General features: G+C 37.5%; 1 protein-coding gene across 1 annotated transcript in view; it reads right to left on the bottom strand.

Moving 5' to 3' along the window:
* CPED1 (cadherin like and PC-esterase domain containing 1) overlaps positions 1-17104 on the bottom strand; it is a 366758-nt gene that overhangs the window by 23762 nt on the left and 325892 nt on the right. The window contains exons 19-21 of the mRNA XM_049771138.1: positions 12266-12486; positions 11911-12012; positions 11549-11636 (exon numbers count right to left, since the gene is read on the bottom strand). Coding sequence (XP_049627095.1) covers positions 11549-11636; positions 11911-12012; positions 12266-12486 — 411 coding nt within the window. The remainder of the gene's footprint in view (positions 1-11548; positions 11637-11910; positions 12013-12265; positions 12487-17104) is intronic.

Below are 17104 nucleotides of genomic sequence, written 5' to 3'. Positions count from 1 at the left end.
TGTGTGTGTGTGTGTGTGTGTGTGTGTGTGTGTGTGTGTGTGTATGGTGGCAATAACTTTAAGTGAAACATTCTCATGAAACTTCACTACTGAAAGAAGAAATTCCCCCATTAACTCCAGAAATTCTCATCTACCTGACCAAGACTTTCTCAGACGATATATCCTACAGTCTGAGCTTCTTCCTATCTCTTCCATATTGCTTTAAGTTCCCCTATATACCAAGTACAAGGTAGTTAGATGTACTTCATTATACACAGAAAACACAAAATATTGAGTGCCAGATTGGGTGATATGCACTAGGTGCTGTGTGCATTAACATCTTTACTGTCTTCTCCATATAATTTCTCTAATAAAGCCCCTTACTAGGATAATCCTGGTTTTATATCTATTTCTTGAATCAAACTGACATAGGTGAAAATTGCACTTCATTTCTTTTTCTTTCTTTTCTTTCTTTCTTTCTTTCTTTCTTTCTTTCTTTCTTTCTTTCTTTCTTTCTTTCTTTCTTTCTTTCTTTCTTTCTTTCTTTCTTTTTTCTCTCTTTCTCTCTTTCTCTCTTTCTCTCTTCCTTCCTTCCTTCCTTCCTTCCTTCCTTCCTTCCTTCCTTCCTTCCTTCCTTCTTTCTTTCTTTCTTTCTTTCTTTCTTTCTTTCTTTCTTTCTTTCTTTCTTTCTTTCTTTCTTTCTTTCTTTTTTCTTTCTTTTTCTTTTCTCTTTCTCTCTTTCTCTCTTTCTCTCTTTCTCTCTTCCTTCCTTCCTTCCTTCCTTCCTTCCTTCCTTCCTTCATTTCTTTTTCTTTCTTTTCTTTCTTTCTTTCTTTCTTTCTTTCTTTCTTCTTTCTTTCTTTCTTTTTCTTTCTTTCTTTCTTTCTTTCTTTCTTTCTTTCTTTCTTTCTTTCTTTCTTTCTTTAATTCATTCTTTCTTCTTTCTTTCTCTATCTTTCTTTCTTTCTTTCTTTCTCTCTTTTTCTTTCTTTCTTTCTTTCTTTCTTTCTTTCTTCTTCTTTCTTCTTTCTTTCTTTTTCTTCTTCTTTCCTCTTCTTTCTTTCCTTCCTCCTCCTCCTCCTTCCTTCCTTCCTTCCTTCCTTCCTTCCTTCCTTCCTTCCTTCCTTCCTTCCTTCCTTCCTTCCTTCCTTCCTTCCTTCCTTCCTTCCTTCTTCCTTCATTCCTTCCTTCCTTCATTTGTTTTGGGCCACGCCTGGCAGTTCTCAGGGGTACTCTTGGCTCTGTGCTCAGAAATTGCTCCTCGCCCTGGGGACCATATGGGATGCCAGCTATCCAACCTGTGTCTGTCCTGGGTCAGCCATGTGCAAGGAAAAATGCATGCAAGGCAAATGCCCTATGGCTGTGCTACTGCTCTGCCCCCTCTTTCTTATTTCTAAAGGAAAAATTAATTATATTCATCAGGTTAAATAAAAGGCAATAATTACTTTTCTCAATTTGTTAATCTAACTGCATGGTTAAGAACTACAAATATGACCAATTTTCTGTCTTTCCTATTGTGCTTTCTTATCTATTTTAATGTGACATTTAATGAGGATAGTGAATGGAAAGCATAGATAAAATATCTGGAAAAAAACAGACAGATGCAAATTTTGTTCACAGCATCACATAAAAATGATTCTCTTGCCTAAGTGGTGGCACTAGCGGTAAAGCATCTGCCTTGCCTGTGCTAGCCTAGGACGGATCGCGGTTTGAACTCCCGGTGTCCTATATGGTCTCCCAAGCCAGGAGCAATCTCTGAGCTCATAGCCAGGAGTAATCACTGAGCGTCACTGGGTATGCTCCTACCCCAAAATTGATTCTCTCTCTATATATATACATCTCTCTCTCTCTCTCTACACACACACACACACACACACACACACACACACACACACACATATATATATATATATATGTATATATATATGTATATTTGGGGCCACACCTAGCAGTACTCAGGGGTTACTCCTAGCTCTGAGTTCAGGAATCATTCCTGATGGCCTTGGGGAACCACATCGGATGCTGAGAATCGAACCTTGTTGACCACAATCAAGTCCAATGCCCTATCTGCTGTACTATTTCACTCAGGCCTGAACACTCAATATTGTTTTTGCAGTTTGGAGTGTTTTCCAACTTCAAATGTTTAATACTAAAAGCAGATGAAATTTTATAATAAATAGTTTAGAACATTTTCTAAAGAAAGACTGGTTCACTGGGGATTCAACTGATAGAGAGAACACTGCAAATAGGATGCTCATATTAAAACTTTCTTAGGATCAACACCAACTGTAGAGTGAAGAAGGTAAAATTAGGCAGAGAGAGAAATCGAATTTTTATGAAGTTGCATTATATACTTTTGCTGATTCTTTTAGGATTTCTAGAGCTAGGAAGGCCCTTCTGAGCTGACATATTTTAAAGAAAAGGTCTTGGTACTCCTTCAGAGGCTTTATGAGTCCCTGTAGTGAAAGACTCCTGCTGAGATTCAGATGTGATTCATCATGAGACTACACTGCTTCTTCTAGCAGCCCAGTGGAATGAATGTCTCAGTGCTGAAGGGGTGAAGGGAGCAGCTAAATTAAGCAAAAATTCATTTGTCTATTCTTGCATAAGATATATTTAAGACTCTACTGTGTTATGAACATTAAGTTTTACATTTGGGGCACAAGAGAAGTCAATGCAGAAATCAATGAGAATTTTTGCTTTCAGAGATGCTAATCCAGAATAAATAGTTATTAAGTGAGGACTGTTGAGTGTCACTGTTGAGTGACAAGATGAAGACAAGAAATGCTCTTTCAAGTACACCTGGCATCTAGTGTGCCTATTATGTCTGCTCAGAGAAACAGCATTTAAACTAACAACTAAAGTTCTATAGAGAAAGATGTGGTAGGAGACTGGGTTCTAAGAAAAGAAATAGTGATTTCAAATACCTAGAGAAAACTGATAGCTTGGCAAACTTAAGGTCAAACAAACTCAACATGATTGAGCTCAGTGTTAGTGTGGGTTTGTGAATATCAGTGTCTAAATGTGTAGCCTATTCATTGATAATGTGGGCTAAGTTTACTCATTAAGAGTTAAAAGGAAGAGAGAGGCCAAGTCTTGAATGGTCATGTGAAAATATGGTGAGGAATTTGGGTTTATTTTCTGTCTTCACATCATTATTATTACATTATTATTAGACACTTTCTTAATTTATATTATTTTACCTATTATTCTTTTCATCCTTTATCTTCTCCCAGTTATAGAAGATTTCTGAGAATCCTAAAAGTCCTGGTGGCAGGTAGAATGTTTTGCACACGTGGGACACATAGTAAGATTTTAAGACTTACTTTAAGATTTACTATATGTAAATCTATATATTGAATATTTATATTTGTTGAGATTAAAGTCTTGAAACAGTAACCTCATTGAAGTAGGAGCCACAATGTCTCAGTGTCTGTAGGGAACTTCAATGAAAAATGTAAAGTGGGGGTCAGAGTGATGACACAGCAGTTGGGTTTTATCCTTGAACACGGCTGACGTAGGATGGACTGCTGTTTGATTCCCCCGGAGTCCCATATGGTCCCCCAAGCCAAGAGCGATTTCTGAGTGCAGAGCCAGGTGTAACCCCTGAGTGTCACAGGGTGTGGCCCAAAAAGCAAAAGAGAGAGAGAGAAAGAAAGAAAGAAAGAAAGAAAGAAAGAAAGAAAGAAAGAAAGAAAGAAAGAAAGAAAGAAAGAAAGAAAGAAAAAAGAAAGAAAGAAAGTAAGGAAGGAAGAAAGAAAGAAAGGAAGAAAGGAAGGAAGAAAGGAAGAAAGGAAGAAAGGAAGGAAGAAAGGAAGAAAGGAAGAAAGAAAGAAGAAAGAAAGAAGAAAGAAAGAAAGAAAGAAAGAAAGAAGAAAAAAGAAAGAAGAAAAAAGAAAGAAGAAAGAAAGAAAGAAAGAAGAAGAAGGAAGGAAGGAAAGAAAGAACGAAGGAAGAAAGAAAAAAGAAAGAAAGAAAGAAGAAAGAAAGAAAAGAAAGAAAGAGAAGAAGAAAGAAAGAAGAAAAATGAAAGAAAGAAAGAAGAAAGGATAAAAAAAGAAAGAAAGAAAGAAGAAAGAAAGAGAAAGAAAGAAAGAAAGAAAGAAAAAGAAGGAAGGAAGGAAAGAAAGAAGGAAGAAAAAAGAAAGAAAGAGAAAGAAAGAAAGAAAGAAAGAAAGAAGAAAGGAATAAAAAAGAAAGAAAGAAAGAAGAAAGAAAGAAAGAAAGAAAGAAAGAAAGAAAGAAAGAAGAAAGAAGAGAAAGTAAAGTGGTATGACCAGAATCATCAGAAAAAAAATCGCAAAAAAAAAAATAGTCTGTAGCTTTTGTGTAGCAATAAAGGAGATACAACTCATAATCTAATGAGCAAATCATTTCTCTTCTAATCTCCAACTATGTCAAGTCCTCCAGCAAATCCAGATATTCAATGCATTATTTTATTTTAAAGCTCATCAATCATTCATAATTCTGAGGCTGAATTTGACGATTTTTCTTGGGTCACTTTCTTTTATAACAAATCTTGGGTCACTGCTTTTATAACAAATCTTGTATCAAGACAGGGCACCATTTCTTTTTTTTTATGTTTTACTATTTCTTTTTTGTCTTTTTTTTTAAATTTATTTAAACACCTTAATTACATACATGATTGTGTTTGGGTTTCAGTCATGTAAAGAACACCACCCATCACCAGTGCAACATTCCCATCACCAATGTCCCAAGTCTCCCTTCGCCCCACCCGACCCCCGCCTGTACTTTAGACAGGCTATCCATTTTCCTCATACATTCTCATTATAAGGACAGTTCAAAATGTAGTTATTTCTCTAACTAAACTCATCACTCTTTGTGGTGAGCTTCCTGAGGTGAGCTGGAACTTCCAGCTCTTTTCTCTTTTGTGTCTGAAAATTATTATTACAAGGGTGTCTTTCATTTTTCTTAAAACCCATATGAGTGAGACCATTCTGCATTTTTCTCTCTCTCTCTGACTTATTTCACTCAGCATAATAGATTCCCTGTACATCCATGTATAGGAAAATTTCATGACTTCATCTCTCCTGACAGCTGCATAATATTCCATTGTGTATATGTACCACAGTTTCTTTAGCCATTCATCTGTTGAAGGGCATCTTGGTTGTTTCCAGAGTCTTGCTATGGTAAATAGAGCTGCAATGAATATAGGTGTAAGGAAGGGGTTTTTGTATTGTATTTTTGTGTTCCTAGGGTATATTCCTAGGAGTGGTATAGCTGGATCGTATGGAAGCTCGATTTCCAGTTTTTGGAGGAATCTCCATATCGCTTTCCATAAAGGTTGAACTAGATGGCATTCCCACCAGCAGTGGATAAGAGTTCCTTTCTCTCCACATCCCCGCCAACACTGTTTATTCTCATTCTTTGTGATGTGTGCCATTCTCTGGGGTGTGAGGTGGTATCTCATCGTTGTTTTGATTTGCATCTCCCTGATGATTAGTGATGTGGAACATTTTTTCATGTGTCTTTTGGCCATGTGTATTTCTTCTTTGTCAAAGTGTCTGTTCATTTCTTCTCCCCATTTTTTGATGGGGTTAGATGTTTTTTTCTTGTAAAGTTCTGTCAGTGCCTTGTATATTTTGGAGATTAGCCCCTTATCTGATGGGTATTGGGTGAATAGTTTCTCCCACTCAGTGGGTGGCTCTTGTATCCTGGGCACTATTTCCTTTGAGGTGCAGAAGCTTCTCAGCTTAATATAGTCCCATCTGTTAATCTCTGCTTTCACATGCTTGGAGAGTGCAGTTTCCTCCTTGAAGATGCCTGTAATGTCCTGGAGTGTTTTGCCTATGTGCTGTTCTATATATCTTATGGTTTTGGGGCTGATATCGAGGTCTTTAATCCATTTGGATTTTACCTTCGTACATGATGTTAGCTGGGGGTCTAAGTTCAATTTTTTGCAAGTGGCTATCCAATTGTGCCAACACCACTTGTTGAAGAGGCTTTCCCTGCTCCATTTAGGATTTCCTGCTCCTTTATAAAAAATTAGGTGGTTGTATGTCTGGGGAACATTTTCTGAGTATTCAAGCCTATTCCACTGATCTGAGGACTTATCCTTATTCCAATACCATGCTGTTTTGATAACTGTTGCTTTGTAGTACAGTTTAAAGTTGGGGAAAGTAATTCCTCCCATATTCTTTTTCCCAATGATTGCTTTAGCTATTCGAGGGTGTTTATTGTTCCAAATGAATTTTAAAAGTGTCTGATCCACTTCTTTGAAGAATGTCATGGGTATCTTTAGAGGGATGGCATTAAATCTGTATAATGCCTTGGGGAGTATTGCCATTTTGATGATGTTAATCCTGCCAATCCATGAGCAGGGTATGCGTTTCCATTTCCGTGTGTCCTCTCTTATTTCTTGGAGCAGAGTTTTATAGTTTTATTTGTATAGGTCCTTCACATATTTAGTCAAGTTGATTCCAAGATATTTGAGTTTGTGTGGCACTATTGTGAATGGGGTTGTTTTCTTAATGTCCATTTCTTCCTTATTACTATTGGTGTATAGAAAGGCCATTGATTTTTGTGTGTTAATTTTGTAGCCTGCCACATTGCTGTATGAGTCTCTTGTTTCTAGAAGCTTTTTGATAGAGTCTTTAGGGTTTTCTAAGTAGAGTGTCATGTCATCTGCAAACAGTGAGAGCTTGACTTCTTCCTTTCCTATCTGGATTCCCTTGATATCCTTTTCTTGCCTAATCGCTATAGCAAGTACTTCCAGTGCTATGTTGAATAGGAGTGGTGAGAGAGGACAGCCTTGTCTTGTGCCAGAATTTAGAGGGAAGGCTTTCAGTTTTTCTCCATTAAGGATAATATTTGCCACTGGCTTGTGGTAGATGGCCTTCACTATATTGAGAAAGGTTCCCTCCATTCCCATCTTGCTGAGAGTTTTGATCAAGAATGGGTGTTGGACCTTATCAAATGCTTTCTCTGCATCTATTGATATGATCATGTGGTTTTTATTTTTCTTGTTATTGATGTTGTGTATTATGTTGATAGATTTATGGATGTTAAACCAGCCTTGCATTCCTGGGATGAAACCTACTTGATCGTAGTGGATGATCTTTTTAACGAGGCATTGAATCCTATTTGCCAGGATTTTGTTGAGGATCTTTGCATCTGCATTCATCAGTGATATTGGTCTGTAATTTTCTTTTTTGGTAGCGTCTCTGTCTGGTTTAGGTATCAAGGTGATGTTGGCTTCATAAAAGCTATTTGGAAGTGTTTCTGTTTGTTCAATTTCATGAAAGAGTCTTGCCAAGATTGGCAGTAGTTCCTCTTGGAAAGTTTGATAGAATTCATTAGTGAATCCATCTGGACCTGGGCTTTTGTTTTTTGGCAGACATTTGATTACTGTTTTAATTTCATCAATGGTGATGGAGGTGTTTAGATATGCTACATCCTCTTCCTTCAACCGTGGAAGATTATAAGAGTCCAAGAATTTATCCATTTCTTCCAGGTTCTCATTTTTAGTGGCGTAGAGTTTTTCAAAGTAGTTTCTGATTACCCTTTGAATCTCTGTCATATCAGTAGTGATCTCTCCTTTTTCATTTCTGATATGAGTTATCAAGTTTCTCTCTCTCTCTTTCTTTGTTAGGTTTGCCAGTGGTCTATCAATCTTGTTTATTTTTTCAAAGAACCAACTTCTGCTTTCGTTGATCTTTCGGATTGTTTTTTGGGTTTCCACTTCCTTGATTTCTGCTCTCAGCTTTGTTATTTCCTTCTGTCTTCCTATTTTTGGGTCCTTTTGTTGAGTACTTTCTAGTTCTATTAGCTGTGTCATTAAGCTACTCAGGTAAGCTCCTTCTTCCTTCCTGATGTGTGCTTGCAAAGCTATAAATTTTCCTCTCAGTACTGCTTTTGCTGTGTCCCATAAGTTCTGATAGTTTGTGTCTTTATTGTCATTTGTTTCCAGGAATCTTTTGATTTCCTCCTTGATTTCATCTTGGACCCACTGGTTATTGAGCATGAGGCTGTTTAACTTCCAGGTGTTAAAGTGTTTCTTCTGAGTCCCTTTGGAGTTCACAAATAATTTCAGAGCCTTGTGGTCAGCGAAGGTAGTCTGCAAAATTTCTATCCTCTTGATCTTATGGAGGTATGTTTTATGTGCCAGCATGTAGTCTATCCTGGAGAATGTCCCATGTACATTGGAGAAGAATGTGTATCCAGGTTTCTGGGGATGGAGTGTCCTATATATATCCACTAGGCCTCTTTCTTCCATTTCTCTCCTCAGGTCTAGTATATTCTTGTTGGGTTTCAGTCTGGTTGACCTATCCAGTGTTGACAAAGCCGTGTTAAGGTCCCCCACAATTATTGTGTTGTTGTTGATATTATTTTTCAGATTTGTCAACAGTTGTATTAAGTATTTTGCTGGCCCCTCATTCGGTGCATATATGTTTAGGAGAGTAAATTCTTCCTGCTCTACGTACCCCTTGATTAATATAAAATGTCCATCTTTGTCCCTTACAACCTTCCTGAGTATAAAGTTTGCATTATCTGATATTAGTATGGCCACTCCAGCTTTTTTATGGGTGTTGTTTGCTTGGATAATTTTTCTCCAGCCTTTTATTTTGAGTCTATGTTTGTTCTGACTATTCAGGTGCGTTTCTTGTAGGCAGCAGAAGGTTGGATTGAGTTTTTTGATCCATTTAGCCACTCTGTGTCTCTTAACTGGTGCATTTAGTCCATTGACATTGAGAGAAAGAATTGTCCTGGGATTTAACGCCATCCTTATTTCAAAATTTGGTGTGTCTTTTGGGTAGTCTTGTCTTAGATTAGGTCTTTCATTTTTTCTCTTAAGACTGGTTTTGTGTCTGTGAAGTTTCTGAGCTGTTTTTTGTCTGTGAAACCATGTATTCTTCCGTCAAACCAGAAAGTGAGTTTTGCTGGGTATAGTATTCTGGGTGAAGCATTCATTTCATTCAGTCTTGTCACAATATCCCACCACTGCTTTCTGGCATTGAGTGTTTCTGGTGACAGGTCTGCTGTAAATCTCAGGGAAGCTTGTTTGAAAGTGATTTCCCCTTTTGATCTTGCTGTTTTCAGAATTCTGTCTCTATCTGTGGGATTTGTCATTGTGACTAGGATGTGTCTTGGGGTGGTTTTTCTGGGGTCTCTTTTGGTTGGTACTCTTCGAGCATGCAGGATTTGATCACATATATTCTTTAGCTCTGGAAGTTTCTCTTTAATGATGTTCTTGACCATTGATTCTTCCTGGAAATTTTCTTCCTGGGTCTCTGGGACTCCAATGATTCTTAAGTTGTTTCTGTTGATCTTATCATAGACTTCTATTTTCATCTGTTCCCATTCTTTGACTAATTTTTCCATTGTCTGCTCATTTGCTTTAAGTTTTTTGTCCAATCTCTCCTGCTGTATGGAATTGTTATGTATCTCATCTTCCACAGCACCAAGTCTATTCTCAGCTTCTGATACCCTGTCCCAGAGCTTATCCATTTTGTCATTCACTTCGTTTACTGACTTTTTCAGTCCTGTTAGTTGACATGTTATTTCAGTTTGGAGTTTTGTGATTTCTGTCTTCATATTTTCTTGGTTCTTATTAGTGTTCTATTCAACTCGATCCATGGTTTCTTGGAGTCCGTTGAGCATCTTCCATATTGCTAGTCTAAAGTCCTTATCTGAGAGGTTGATTAGTTGGTTGGTCATTATCTGGTCCTCAGAATTGTCATCTTCATTCTCTATGTCTGATGCTGGCCTGCGTTGTTTCCCCATTGTCACACTTGTATTGTGGGTTTTTCTACGTGTTGTGGTGGTATTCATTGTCTATATGATGCAGGCAGCACACTCCTCTGGCTCCTCCCTTTCTGGATGGGCTGACTTGCCTCTAAGGGAGGGGAGTCCTCCGTGGATGAAGCCTCACACTGGGTCAAATCTTAGGCCCGAGCATGCAACAGAGAAGACAGTCCGAAGAGAAATGTTTGCTTCTATGATATAGCGCCGTTCTTAGTGTGATTTTTCCTTCTTGTTGCAATGGAGTTCTTTCCTTAGAAAGGCTCCACTGGAGCCTCTTTTTGCCCCACTCGCAAGAGTTTCACGCAAGAGGACAGTAGACAGACATAGACAGGTCACACTCACAGTTTTTCACAGTTGGGCCCCACTGGGCCGGTGTACTTTCGTGGATTTTCCACGCCTGGTGTCACACACAGGGAGCCGGCTTTTGCAAAGCTTAGCCTGTTTTCATGCTCTGTAGTCCCTCCCTGAAAATGGCGTCTGGGCGAGCGAGGTTTCTGGAGCCTCTTTTTGCCCCACTCGCAAGAGTTTCACGCAAGAGGACAGTAGACAGACATAGACAGGTCACACTCACAGTTTTTCACAGTTGGGCCCCACTGGGCCGGTGTACTTTCGCGGATTTTCCCCGCCTGGTGTCACACACAGGGAGCCAGCTTTTGCCGACAGGGCACCATTTCAAGGGAGGATAGGAAGATTGTGTAATCTGTACTACAGACATCCAAGCACAATTTATATAGAGAAAAAAGTAAATCTCCCTCAGTTTACACATGAAATGAACAGCTTCCTATGTCCCCAACTACCAATTCTCCAGCAGTAGTTTCAATTGTGCATGAACTCAGTTGCTTAAGGACTTTCCTCACTTGAACAAGAACAGCTGGTTTTCTTGCTTAGAGATTTTCTTTCTTTTTGTCTGAAGACCTCAACTGAGTATTCAGACTAAATACTGTCACCTTTAAGAACTTCTTAGAGTTTCCAAAGTTTCTTTAATTATGAATACTCAAGTAGAGCAGTACTAATGATACAACTTCCCAGATTATTTTTTTTTAAAGCACTAGAAAAAGTCTCTCTTTCCCAAAGCACTCATTAGTATTGACAATTTTCATTTATGACTTCAGCATGAACCTTGTAAGGCAGGGGTCCTCAAACTTTTTAAACAGGGGGCCAGTTCACTGTCCTTCAGACTGTTGGAGGGCAAGAATATAGTAAAAACAAAAATTATGAACACATTTCTATGCACACTGCATATATCTTATTTAGAAGTGAAGAAACAAAATGGGAATAAATACAATATGTGGCCCGCAGGCCGTAGTTTGAGGACCATTGTTGTAAGGTATCAAAAACATTAGTGAGAGGTCAGAGCCATAGCAGAGTGGGCAGGGCATTTGACTTTGCATGGACAACCTGGGTTTGATCCTGGGCATCTTATATGTTCCCCAGAGCCTAAAATGAGTGAATTCTGAATGCAGCAGGGTGTTCCACCTCCACCTTTCCCCAAATATTACTCTTATGTAGTGATACTTAAAGTATTATCTCTCCTCTATCCTCAGTTTTTAATTTTATCAGAGTGGCAACCCCTTTCTTTGAAACATAATTTTCAGCATATGATAGCCCATACTCTAAAAAGAGTTCTAGAACTAAAAAGTTCTAGAAATTTTTATAATTATGACTTGAAGTCATGACCCTTAATTATATCATGTTATTTGATTTTTATAAAGATGACCAAATATTATGCTGTGCTTTATTCAGATACCAGTGAGATCTTTACAGGAATACCGGAATTATTGAACTCTGCAGTAAAAAGCCTTACCTGTGTTAAAAAATGCACTCCATCGACAGGTAAGTGGAAACCAATTCCCAAAGTTTTGATGATAACCAGGATATTCAGCAAATTTTCCCTATAAAAGAGTGAGGATTAATATATTTTAGATGTATTTAGGCATGAATAAAGCTTTGTGTTGACAGAAATACTTGACCTATAGTAAAAATAAATTTGTTTATTAGAGAGCCATTTTTGATCAAATATGAAAATTATCACAAATATTTTGAACTAGACATAAGAATTTATTTTTAACTTATGGGTTGCTTTGATTGTAAAATTTTACAAAATCCAGTGCAATTGATATTCTTTTCCTTACAAAACTAAGAATAATTATTCATCCTGAAATTTACCTCTTCAGGACCTTTTGAACAATGTGTAGGTGGTGGGAATTAAGCCACTGAACACCACCAATAACCAATACAGTCTGGCTGGTATTCTCCAGAGGCCTTGATCTGAAATTCAGAAAGAAAACAACACATGTTACCTAAAAACAGATGGCAAACATTTTCAGCAGCAACGCCTCACATTTCATTGAACCATATCTGGTATCCTGATCACAGAACCTCCTTGTCATTGCCAAGGCCTTTTTAGCCATATTGTTGGTCTTTAAACTTTTCAACACATATGATACACAGGAAGCAATTAGGAAAAGCTATTAAAATGTAAGTATATTATAACATACTGTTCGTAATTGTCTCTTTGTACCTGTGCAAGAGATGTTCCAGTGCTTTTTCAAATGTTGGTCTTAATGAAGGGCTTATCCAGAATTGGGGGTAATAGGAATAACTGATCCAAGTCTTCCCTCCATTGACATTATGATACAATTTAGTGCCATGCACTTTCTGCCATTCCTGCAAGGTTTCATTCAGCCTTTCAATCAGATAGTACATCATCCCTCTGTTGGTCGAATCTCCAATAAAAAGAATCTATGAATTAAAGGAAAAGCATGCTTATTTTAAAGTTGAATGATTTTTACATGATATGGGACATATTATGACATAGGTAAGTCAAACACAAATGCCATATATTATTAAACTTATTTTTAATATAATTATTATTATTAAATTGTATTAAATAATTATTAAAAGAACAGACCTTCAAAATGTTATAATAGCCATTAAACCTATTAACTCTCTTTGCTAAATACACCATCCCTTGATAACTAACGTATGCTTAAAGCTTTGTTTACTTCATGTAATCTTCAATTTCTCTATCTCCCTTATGCTCTTTATCATCTACCGAACTTAAATTTTATTTATTTAAATAGACATGAAACATTTTAGTGCTATTAGAACAATGCAACTTTTTGATCTCTTTTACAGACAAGAAAAGTGGGAAACTGCTGATTAGGTATCTCAATAGAGGTCATGCCACTGCTTGAGCAAAATACCAGGAGAGTAAACACTAATGCTCTGACAGCATTCTATGTCCCAGGGAGCATATTTTATTGCAATTTTCCCTGGGAGTGTTCATGGCCATCTCATCTTTCCCATTTCCACCAGTTGAGTCCTGTTTTAGGTTCCACTGCCTCAAAACTGAAATGTTGGGGCTAAGATAAAAACTTGCCTTGCATATGACCGTCCTGGGATCAATCCCTAGCACCACTTCTGGTCTCCTGAACACTACCAGGAGTGAAGCTGAGCACAGTAAAAAGAAATTAATGAGCACCTAGCGCTCATTTTTTGGTGCAAAAATGAAGCAAACGGGAAAGACTGAACTGTTGTAATATTCTCCCAATAGATCTTTATCTTTGCACAAAGTTCTGGCCTGTAATTTATCTTATATGATGTACTCCTCAGATATATTTCTAAATATCTGTTTCTGATCACATGATTTTCATGCACAAAACCTTATTGGCTCCTGTATTCTATAGAATCAATTACAAAGTGTCAAATGTGTATTTCATAGCATTTTATGCTAAAGATTTCACACAAGTTACTCATTTTTAGTTATTATAAGAGAGGCTTGAATCACTATTTCCTCTTTTGCAGAGAAGCAACATGAGACACAAAGATATTAAAATCAAAATTCAAATAAACAGACAACATAGGAATCAAACCAAGGTCTTTAACTTCCAAATTTATGGTCAATAATATTTTCCCTCAACACTTTACCTAATTTAATCTGGTCACAGCCCTGTGTTTTTGCTGAAGGTTATTTGTTCTTGACATCTGCTTTTCCTTGTGCTAATACTTATGCCTAGGAAACTTCTCTCTCTGCAACCCCACCTGTGTAAATGCTCCACAGCTTTGAGAGTGACATAAACATTCCTCCAAGCAGGTATTGTCCAATGTCTGGTCAGCATGACCTCCTCTACCCACTGTGATTTCATTACACATTTTATTTTCATTACAGATTTTATCAAAGACTAAATGTAATTGCAGTTATTTGTCTCTGTGCCCTTTTCTCCCATAACATATCAAGAAGTATTTGAGGTCAGAGCCAGAGTTAATTTCTAAATCCCAATTTTTCCTAAAGTACCATGCATGCACTTTAAAAATATTTATTAAATTGAAAGTCAAAGGGACTGCTGCTAGACACTATGTTGTTTACTCTCTTTGGAAAAGACTTATTTTTTTCCTTAGGCATTTTTCTCATTCTTTAAGATTTTTCTTTCTGTAAATCATGAATATATATCTATATTTTTGTAAATAATTTTATTGTGACCAATGTGAATTACAAGTATTTCACAGTAATATTCGCAGTACATAGTGACATTGAATCAGCATTGCTCTGTTTCCCCGATCCCAGCATCCCTCTCCTCTGCCCTCCAGACTGCTAGGGTAACTGCTCCCCTCTGTGTATAGCTTGTTGAAGGTTGGCTAACGGTTCTGTTGTCATTGACTTTGGATTTGGTGTTTAAGTCTGATCCTTTTTTTTTTTATTTCTACTCATTATTCATATGACTGTTTGGTTCTGGTACCATCTACTTTTCTTTCCCCTCAATTTATGAGGCAGAACAAGATGATTCAAGTTATGTGGTTCTGTTTGAAAGTAAAAAAAAAAATCAGGGAGTCCATCTAGAGGTTATAAATATCAATTTTAAAGGAAAAGGGAAAAAAAAAAAAAAAAAAAAGAAAAAAAAAAAATAAAAAAAAAAGAAAAAACATAACCAAAAATCAAATCAAAACAAAACAAAAAACAGAACAAAAAATATAAAAAATAAAAACCTACAACAAAAACAAAACAGACAAAACCAAAGAACAAAACAAAAATCACACAAAAGACCTATTAAACTAGCAACTAAAAAAGCACCACAGCACAACAAATACAATAGTCAAACAATAACCATAAGAATGAAAGAAGGGGAAAAAAAAGGAATGAAAAGAAACAAAAGAAAGGAGGGCTGGTGTGACAAGGTTTTATTTTTTTTGTTTGTTTGTTATGTTTTGGTTTTTGCATAGGCACAGTAAATTGGGGGAAATTAGAAAGGGAATTCCCTGGCCTAAAAGAAACAGGGTTACTCCCCACTTGAAACATGCTTTCATGGGAATAACTACAGGCTCCATAAACGCTCCTTTTCACATCCCCAGGACTTTTTATGGTGCCAGAAAACTTTCTGCTCAGTGAGGATGATAGATTTTGGTCTCTATCTTGAGATCTTGGTATTTGCACAAGTCTTAAGATGAAGCCTAGGTTAGTGTCTTTCTTTATGGTCTAAGAACATGTTGTCCTATCTAATCACCTAAGGGTAAGATGAAATCAGAAGACACAGCATCCTCTCATCTGTGCAAAAACCAAAATCTCTAACTACAGAAGACTGACTTTGACAAATATGACAGGGCAAAACTTATCCAGGGACCAAAAAGAAAGACCCTAGCCTAGGCTTCGGCCTAAGATTTGTACAGTAACCAAGATCTCTAATTCCAGAGTTCTGACTTTGACAATTGCAGCAATGCTGATCTTCCAGAATCATAATGAAAGACTACTCTAGGCTTCGTCCTAGGATTTGTGCAAAGACCAAGACCACCAGTTACAGAAGACCTATTACAACAACAATGATGGAATATATATATTTTTAACATAATTTTTAATGTAATTTCTCAGGTACTACTACTGTGGTTAACCCAGAACAGATTTAGTGAGCATCTGCAATGGTTTACTCTTTACATGGTATGTGTCTAAGTAGCTGTGAAGAAATTCAGAAAGCATGTCCAATTTATCTTCAGATCAGTTCTAGCCACACAATTAAAAATAACTCTTTACTCTGATAATTATTTATACTAGCAAGCTCATGGGGAGCTGGAGCATGCAAATAAAGAAAAAATAAAGATATTTAAAAATATAATCAATTATAAATTTAATTTTTTGTTTGTTTGCTTGTTTTTGGGCCACACCCAGTGATGCTCAGGAGTTACTCCTGGTTATGCTCTCAGAAGTCGCTCCTGGCTAGGGGGACCATATGGGACAGGGGATTGAACCAGGTTCAGTCCTGGATCAGCCACGTGCAAGGCAAAATTTCCTACAGCTGTGCTATCGCTCTGGCCCAATTATAAACACTATTTTAAAAAATCAACATCAACAATAAGACATTAAAATAAATGATTCCCCTTATCAAAATACCAGTTTGTTTGTTTTTTTTTTTAAGTTCTGGCTCTCTCACATTCTGATGGAAGCTCTAGTTGAGAGGTTTTGCAAAATTTTATTTTAAATAGAGACCTCCTCAGTAGTGCTCAGGGTATCATCTTGTACTCAGCTTTGTGGTTCAAGTCTGATGATTTGCTGCTTGGGTGGATGTTAGTATTTAGAGGTCTTGATATTTCTCTGGTTTATGCTTCCCTGCCTGCTTTCCCACTTACTACCTTTCAGGTAGGGGGCGCTGTTTAGATCTGAATAAAGAGTTAAGCTGAGGGGATGGGTAACTTCTTTTGCAGCTGGCTAGCATGCTCTGGCAGTGGTCCTCAAACTATGGCCCGCGAGCCACATATTGTATTTGTATCTGTTTTGTTTCTTTATTGCAAAATAAGATATATGCAGTGTGCATAAGAATTCGTTCATAAGTGTTGTTTTTACTATAGTCAGACCCTCCAATGGTCTGAGGGACAGTGAACTGGCCCCCTGTTTAAAAAGTTTGAGTTTTGGACTGCTGGTGGCTGGAGAAGGATTTGGTATCTTACCTTCCTGCCTCTTCTTACCTTCCTGTCTGCGTGGATTATTTAGGTCGGATGTATTCAACTGGAATAGCTTCCCTGTCCTGGGTGGACAGGTGAACGGGAAGCACCTTCCCTCCCTGGGAGCTCTGTGGGAATCTATCCTCAACCAATCTCCTAGAGAATGTGACTCTACAGGTGCTTGCTATAATGTTGCTTGCGGGGGGTGGCTGGGAGCCCCAAGGCTCGACAAGGAGGTACTGGAGAGAGGGGGTAATATGGTGCTGGGGATCAAGCTTTGAGTGAGCCCTGAACATGCAAACCACATCTTGTATTCTTAAAACTGTCGGATCTCAAATACACAGCAAAGTGCCTAGTCTAAAAGATTTATTTAATGGACAACTAGAAATTTTGCTGTGTATATAATTTAGCAGTTTCTAAGGCTATGCTTCTG

Source organism: Suncus etruscus, chromosome 1, assembly GCF_024139225.1.
Source record: "Suncus etruscus isolate mSunEtr1 chromosome 1, mSunEtr1.pri.cur, whole genome shotgun sequence".
Lineage (NCBI taxonomy): Eukaryota > Metazoa > Chordata > Mammalia > Eulipotyphla > Soricidae > Suncus > Suncus etruscus.
Note: the sequence above shows the minus strand (reverse complement) of the source record. Positions and strands in the feature narration are given on the sequence as shown.